This window comes from Microtus pennsylvanicus, chromosome 14 (genome assembly GCF_037038515.1).
Source record: "Microtus pennsylvanicus isolate mMicPen1 chromosome 14, mMicPen1.hap1, whole genome shotgun sequence".
NCBI lineage: Eukaryota > Metazoa > Chordata > Mammalia > Rodentia > Cricetidae > Microtus > Microtus pennsylvanicus.
Genome location: NC_134592.1, coordinates 19,675,120 through 19,683,401, shown reverse-complemented (window position 1 = coordinate 19,683,401; position 8,282 = coordinate 19,675,120). Strand labels below are relative to the sequence as shown.

The 8,282-nt window shown below is 40.4% G+C and overlaps 1 protein-coding gene across 1 annotated transcript; it reads left to right on the top strand.

The window, feature by feature from the left end:
* The first annotated feature begins 1,911 nt into the window (after positions 1-1,911).
* Positions 1,912-7,139, top strand: Gpr65 (G protein-coupled receptor 65). Its single transcript, XM_075948174.1, has 2 exons — positions 1,912-1,982; positions 5,323-7,139. Exon 2 carries the CDS (start codon positions 5,752-5,754, stop codon positions 6,763-6,765), a length of 1,014 nt encoding a protein of 337 aa, XP_075804289.1. The 5' UTR covers positions 1,912-1,982; positions 5,323-5,751; the 3' UTR covers positions 6,766-7,139.
* Positions 7,140-8,282: the final 1,143 nt, after the last annotated feature.

Genomic DNA, 8,282 nt, shown 5'->3' with positions numbered 1-8,282 from the left:
AAAATTTAAGACAGACTTTGCCTAACCAGGAACTGCCTGTCTCTACCTTCCTAATATTGGGATTGCAATCATGTATCACCACACTGGGCTTTTGTGACATTGGTTCTGAGACTCGAACTCAGATCCCTATGGATGCAGGGGAGCACTGCATTGAATCAGCCACCTCCAGCACTGCCCCTGACACCTTTGGCCATTCAGTTTCGACATATCATCTCAATGACAGTATACCCTGAGGTTTTCGGTTGCTGCATGATATTTACAAACTCTTGAGTGCTTTACAAATTCATTTTAAATTGTTCGTTCGGTTTTTTGTTTTTTGTTTTTTGTTTTTTTTTTGAGATAGTTTCTCTGAATATCCCTGATTGCAATGGAACTGTAGCCAGGCTGGTCTCAAAACTCAGAGATCCACCTACCTCTTCCTACTGAATGCTGGGATTAAAGGTGTGTGCCACCAAAGTCAGGCGTATTTTTATTATTCTTAGAAACATGTAAAGAGACTTTCAAAAGCTTTCACATTCCTGATATCCTTTAGTTACTCCAAGATAAAAAAAAAATTGGCTGTATCCCATAATTCCATTCTTCCATCTACCAACCCAGACAATGTATCCTGACTAGAGCCTAAAAATAAGTCAGAATTTTCCACTAAAAATTAATTCCATACTCAAAAATAATTTCCCCTCATTTCTAATTGTAAATTTTATTGGGGGAGAGTTTAAAAATAATCTCTTAACTTTTCTCAGAAGTAGGATGTTCTAGAAACTTGATTTCATTTTGTGTTAAACCACTGTATAGAGTCACCTTCTTAAAGTACTGCATTAGCTTTTAAAAATAATAATCTGTATCACTCACAAACAAATTTTCAAATTTCATGGTTATCTATTTGCCTGAGTCAGTCACTCCGGTTGCTTTTAGCCATCACTGTTTTCTATTCTCAGAGGGTTACTAGAAGAGAAAATGTTTCTGTAATCAAATACTACACATCTAATCCTATTAGTACCAGAAGAAGAAGGGATTCACAAAGGTGGCTCTCCTGGCCCACGCATATCCACAGCCATTTTTGCCAGTAAACCACAGTATTCACCACCACCACTCTGCCTCTTGTTTTATTTCCATGAACCAAAACACCCCAAATAGGGTTCACGGCATCTTCTCCGTTCTCACACATCCCAATGACTCAATGCTTTATTCAAGTTTATCTAGAGGTGCTTATCTATGTTCCTGTTGTGTCTATGTTGTAACTGTGTGGTTATCTCTTTCGTGGTAGTATGCTCCTTTCTGGGTAATATGTAGATACCCACACAGTCACTGTATAATAAGAATGGATTGAATAGTTGCGACTCATCCTATTAAGTAAAGCATAACTATCAGAGTCTGGAAAGATGAATGAGTGTGTAAGAGTGCTTGCTGCGCAGCGTGAGAACCTGAGCTGGGATCCCAGTGCGTAATAGCTATGTGCATTGCCTGTTACCCCAGCCCAGTGGGTCGAGCTGAGGCAGGAAGATTGCTGGAGCTTGCTAGCCACTAGTCCACCTCCAGAATCAAGAAGACACCCTGACTCAAAGAAACAAGGCAGAGAGAAAAACAAAGCAGGTCACTGGACATCCTTTTCTGGCTTCCAAAAAATACGCTCACAGGTGACACACCTGCACCGCACACACGTGTGCATACACCACGCACGCATACATATACAGGAAAATAGAAAAGCATACATGGAAGTATACAAGTATAATTAAGAGACAAAGAAAAATGAGTTAAGAAAATTGCCCCACAATAAATGACCCAAACATCATTTAAAGTACTGAAGGGATCCTTTTGTTTGAACTCAGATAATGTAAGCCTTCTCATTAAGAAGCTGCTTCCTCATTGGTTTATGACAAAATATGAGTGCAATTTCCTGTCCCCACAACACAACTGGTTTCTCTTCTTGATACAAGCAGATCTGCCAGCCTCCTCGCTCAAGAGAAGCATCACTCCCGAAACGGGTGAGTATGATACTAAAGGCTAGAACGAGAGTTCAAAGTACATAGCATACTGGGCATAGCGATCAAGCCGTGTTCGTGGCATTTTAATCTGGGTTTGGGTTTTGTGAATATAAGACGAAACTTTGTAAGTGAGTTGGAAATGAGGAAGACACATGGTTTCCTCTACTTTGAGGAGTGGTAAGGGGATGTCAGATCTCAAACTTAGAACCAGTCAGGAGAAGGCATGGGTAGAGCTAAGGAGACTGTGTGTGCTCAGCCTTCTCTTCCGGATGCAGCTATTGGGACACTGGGATGGTTCCGGAGAAATCTCTGCCATCCTGGGCTATGGTATAGCTGCCTACTTCTATTTCCTCACCGGGGCAGAGGGTCTAGAAATAGCTTTTAGATTAATCAGGAATTGCCAGAGGTTAGGAAATTTTGTTTCCAATGTCAGTAAGCATCAGTTGTAACTATTTGTTAATAAGTAACTGTCATAGTGCCAGAGGCACGTGGAGACCCAGTAACCAGCAAGCAAGCTCACAGGTGAAAGCAAATACCTCTGGAACCCTTTGTAAAATCAGTTTGCTTTGAGCTGTGTCATCGTTTTTTTAGATTATTTTTAGAGCTAGGCTGTAAATTGTCTTTTGGGCACTTCCGAAAGTTTAAGTTGATATCATCCATATTTTCAGTGAGGGTGGCAAAAATTATTTCTTAAAATTTCATTAATGCTGTATAAATAATATTGGGAAAGATACAGAAGTAATACGGTTTGTTTATATCCCATTAACTTTTGGATGCATTTCCATTGGATGAGCAGGTGCTGCCTGCAATGCTTGGCATCATACATACCAAGTCCCTAGGCTACCCGGTGATGCTCTTGCTGTAGGAGGGAGAGAGAGCATTGCTAACATTAACAGATGGCTTTCTGTGAGCTAGGTTCTTGGCCTGAAAGGCAACCCTATCAGGCAATACTAACTTAGGTGGGAGGAAACAAACTTGGAAGAGCCTTGAAAAAGGCAAGCACAAGCTCATGCTGTCTCTGTTGGAGAGCAGATAAGATACTATCTGCTTCATCTAGCCATCCCGACAAGTGGCGGCTCTCAGAAGGCAGGAAGTGTGTTTATAACTAAAGAAATTAATTCTATTGAGAACTCTAAAACCTCCCTAAATAATTTTCTCTGTCTTATGCTTTTGTGGAGAAAAACCTATACTTATTTAGCAACACACAAAAAAAGAGGCCCCCCTCTGCCCCACCCAGCTATTCTTGGTCCTGTCTCAAGAGAGGAGACTTTTACAGTTTAGGTGTTTTCCCTGAGATGTGTGAACCACCCCCCAAGGATGTGCTTGCTGGCATTGATGAAAGTCCCATCCTTAGCAGGCTTTTGCCGTCCTTCCTGTGGTTCAGAGTGTCACTTTCTGTCTTCGTCGAGAGCCTTTGAAGGGTTCTTCAAGAAATAGGAATAGATTTCCCGAGTGATAGTTACCTGCAAATGTCTAGGTTTTGCTTCAGGTCTTGCAGTTTAATCCCATCGGGAATATAATGATAGGATAACATCCATTTTCTTGGAACACAGAGACATGAATGTGTCATCTGGTTCTCTCCGCCTGAAATGTATCCTTTGTATATAGCCGTCTCTCTTCCCTGGCCCTTTTCTCCCCTTAGTTTTTGGTCTCTGCAGTTTGAACACAGTGTGCCTAAGTACCAACAGTTCACTTTGCCCCATCTGACACTTCCTAAGCTTCACGAGTCAGAGGGATCCGTGCCCCTGATCAGTTCTAGATATCAATCAGCCGCGATGTTTGTGAACACTGCTTTTCACTGACCTCCCTTTACCTCCTTCCTGGAGCTCGAGTTGCACATGCATTGACCTTTTCTGTTTACTCTCCATGTATCTTTGATGTTTTCCTACTTCTTTTACACTGATAATTTTGTTCGATCTCTTTAGCTTTAAGTACTATTGTCCTCTTCTAAGGAATTTTCACTATTACATTTTTTTAAAAAATATTCTTCTAATTTTAAAAGAAAATCTGGCTATTTAGATCTTAACATTTTCTCTCTCCTCCATCCTTCTCCCCCCTCCCCTGCTTTTGAGTCAGGGTTTCATTCTATAGCCCAGGCTGTTTGCAAATTCACCTTCATCCCTAAGCCACAGCTTCCCAAACACTGGAATTACGGGAGAGAGCTATCATCCTCCGCTGCTGTTTTGCTTTCTCTTCATTCCTCATGTGTTCTGATTCCATCTTTTTTACTTCTTAAAAGTGATGAAATACACGTTTTGTGTTACATGTGTATTTGTTCATTTCTTCTAGGTGTCAAGAACTTTTGTTTTTGTTTAGTAAACCCTTACCTTCTGTGAATCTTTCCATGACTGTTTAAGTGTTTTTTTTTAAATTGATTTTACCAATTTTCATGTAAGAAAAAAGGAAGTAAATTAATTTCTTAGGAAGACTTGTGTGGACCATCTCCGTGCCAAACGTGTTGTCAAGATGCTTTTTACCCCAGTCACCACAGCAGGTTGAGTCCACCCCTTCTCCTTTTATTTACAATATTGTATTCATACAGACAGAAGACTATATACTAAGCACATAGTTAAATCGATTTTTACAACTGAACCTGTTCAAATCGAGTGTACAGCTTGACAGTTTTACAAACTGGACATGCTCAGTCAGTCAGTAACCATCCAAACTGCCAAGTGGCCCCAGCAGCAAAGGAATGAGCAAAGTCATCGTCACTTTATGAAGGAACGAGCCCCAGAGCTAACCAGCTCAGAGGATGGAAGTCGGTCATCACAACCTTCTCCCAGAATTGAGGTGGTTCTGTCCCCTCCTTTATGGAATGAAAGTGAGGCACAGTGAGCTACATTCCATAAGAAACAGAAAAGAGGGGGAAGCTGTCTAACTGTGTATTAAAGCTCAGTGAACTATGGTGCCTTATAGTGATGTTGTATATTAAATTGAAACCTGCAAATCATGTAGCCATGTAGTTTACATACACTCCAAAGCAAAAAAAAAAAAAGCATTTTCTCATCACAGCCAAATAACTGAGTTTTCTACGTTTAGCCACCAAAATGACTTTAAATGTTTAACAAACTTTCATTCTGATTGTTAGGCATTGTCTGATGAGAAATATAATTCTCTATGAGCTAGCCTCCTTTGAGAAATTCTTATTTGAAAGAGGTAAAACATCTCAGTTTGATTTTATTTACTAAAGTTCATTAATTGCTTTAGTTAAATAGCATTTTTCAATTGAAAATGTCTGATATTTTCAATAAATGAAAGATGGCTGCTTGGAAACCATGACAGCAATGGGGTGGTATATCCTGTAAGTATCTAACCTGTCCTACTTCATCTTTCGTTGCAGAAGCGGGACACTTTGGAAAGAATGCCGGAGTGCATGAAAATAAAACCCACGCGCTCATATTTGCACCAATCTCCCATCTCCTGTAAGATCCAGAAGGGCAAACTGAGAGAGTGTGACCTTTCAAGAAAGCTAAACAGCCCATGATGGTGAGCATGAAGACTTCCAGCGGTTAAACTCAGTTCAAGGCTCTAAGTCACCTTCAGGAGCGTGGATGCTGACTTCCGGTGGTGACAGTCTATGTAAACATTTGATCTACGATCACTCTCTGAATGCATTGGTAAATTGATTAGAACTTCAAAAACTAAGGAACATCTAAAAGAAAAAAGAAACTCCTAGCCAAAAAAGTTAACATTGAAATCTTAACAACGAGGGCAAGGCTTCCTTTCCTGTTCACTGCCTAAGAAGTAATGTAACCGCCACTGCCGAACAATGACGATGAACAGTACGTGTGTTGAAGAACAGCATGACCTAGATCACTATTTGTTCCCAGTGGTCTACATATTTGTGTTTATAGTCAGCGTCCCGGCCAACCTTGGCTCTTTATGTGTATCCTTTCTGCAAGCAAAGAAAGAAAACGAGCTAGGAATTTACCTCTTCAGTTTGTCACTGTCAGATCTGCTGTACGCGTTGACGCTGCCTCTGTGGATCAATTACACTTTGAATAAGGACAACTGGACGTTCTCTCCCGCCTTATGCAAAGGAAGTGTCTTCTTCACGTACATGAACTTCTACAGCAGCACGGCGTTCCTCACCTGCATTGCCTTGGACCGCTATTTAGCAGTTGTCTACCCGCTGAAGTTTTCCTTTCTGAGAACGAGAAGATTTGCCTTCATGAGCAGCCTGTCTATCTGGATATTGGAGTCCATCTTTAACTCCATCCTCCTGTGGAAAGATGAAACAAGCGTTGAATATTGTGCTGCGGAGAAGTTGCACTTCACCCTGTGTTACGACAAATACCCACTGGAGACCTGGCAGATCGACCTCAACCTGTTCAGGACATGCATGGGCTATGCGCTGCCTTTGGTCACCATCATGATCTGCAACCATAAAGTCTACCGAGCCGTGCAGCACAACCAAGCCACGGAGAGCAGCGAGAAGAGAAGAATCATAAAGCTGCTTGCAGGCATCACGTTGACTTTCGTACTATGCTTCACGCCCTTCCACGTGATGGTGCTCATCCGCTGCATTTTAGAGCGCAATATGAACTTGAACGACAAGTCCGGAAAGCAGACGTTTACAGCATACCGAATCACAGTGGCTCTGACAAGTCTAAACTGCGTCGCGGATCCAATTCTGTATTGTTTTGTGACTGAAACAGGGAGAGCCGATATGTGGAACATATTAAAATTGTGTACCAGGAAGCACAATAGATCACAAGGACAAAAAAAGGAAGTCATTTCTGTGTCCACAAGAGATACCATAGAATTAGAGATTATAGCATAAAAGATGAAGGCAGGTTAAGTTACATGATATTATACAATAAAAACTGTATTTTTGAAAGTAAATCTGGTAGAGGAGGACCAGGTGTTCTGAGTGAATACTTTATTCTACCCCAGTAGAAGTATTTTAAAGGTACATTGTACAACTCCTACATTGACTTTCATTAAATAAGGTATGAAAATGTACCATTTTCTAAAGACTTGGCGCCATCCTTGTTGGTAGAAATTCTCTCCCCTCAGAAGCATGTAGGAGTGTTGGTCTTTAAATCAGTGCCCGTTCTGTCTGATGGTTATAATTTTCCTCTTGTTGTTCTGTCTTTGGAATTTCATGCTGCCAGCCACCAGTCTTCTCATCTCTATAAACCGGTACCTAACACATGGAATTTCTATTTCTAATTAATTCATCGGCAATATCGATGGCACTCCATAGACTGGGATTTTCCATTAAATTCTGGGGTTGTAAAAGAAACGTTCTCAAGAACCTTCATGAAGTTTACATGGACTTGGGAACTGAGTCACTGAGGGAGGTAAAAGAAAATGGACTTTGTAGTTTGATCTTGATTTCTTTAAATGTATAGCTGAATACATGATTGTTGGAACTGATAAAAGTTTCCATCCAGACAAATAGATATTTATAGACCCCCCCCCCCCGGTTAGGCTTCTTTTTTGACTTAGAATATGTAAGAACTTGATACAGTATAATCTGTCAAATCTTCATTGTGGAATTAATCTGCCTAGCTTTAGGTAGGCATTGGGTAGGCACTTTTTTAACCAAAGGATTTTCGAAGGTTTCTTTCCTACCCTACTTTTCCCTTTGCTCCTCTTCTTCTCTTTCCTGCATATTCTTTCTCCTTATGCAGAAATGATCAGCTAGCAAGTGTCTATACCACTTTGGAGCTGCACATCATGAAACAAAAGCATGATGATCACAAGGACTGGTATGTTCACAGCAGGATGTGTGCGTATGCGGCAGTCAGTAGTTTATCACTGGTCTTCCGTGATGATGTGTGCACACAGTAGAAAGCTACCTTGCCTTGGTACCATATATCCAGGCACTGTGCGTTGCATTTTTCTGCTCAAAATGCTGTCATAGCGTTAATTCATTCTGTCTGCATTCTAAGACTAAAGACACAGTATTCAAATGAAGAGTAGCTAAAATCATTTGAACTGCTTAGTTAATTTTTGGTTAAGTTATTGGTGGTCTCTAAAAATGCATTTAAAGGTAAAAAGTCCAGAAATAATATCTTGGATGCATATGAAAATTCAGATGTAGATTAAGTGACTTCAAGACCACAAAGATCCAGACCTTGAACCCAGAATCATGATTTCCGGACTTGACTTAGCCTTTTATGATAATTTAAAAAGAGTTTTTAAAATAATTTCTTTCTTTATGCATGAAAAATTAATATAGTTGTTGGGTTTAGGTCAAAATGGGGGATGAGAGTTTTATCACTATTTATACCTCTGGAAGTAAAATTCAGATAGTAATTACTGATCTGTTATAGAGACTTGCTTAGGATT

Excerpts from the sequence above, each read along its gene's own strand:
- Gpr65 (XM_075948174.1), top strand. The coding sequence starts at position 5,752 with ATGACGATGAACAGTACGTGTGTTGAAGAACAGCATGACCTAGATCAC.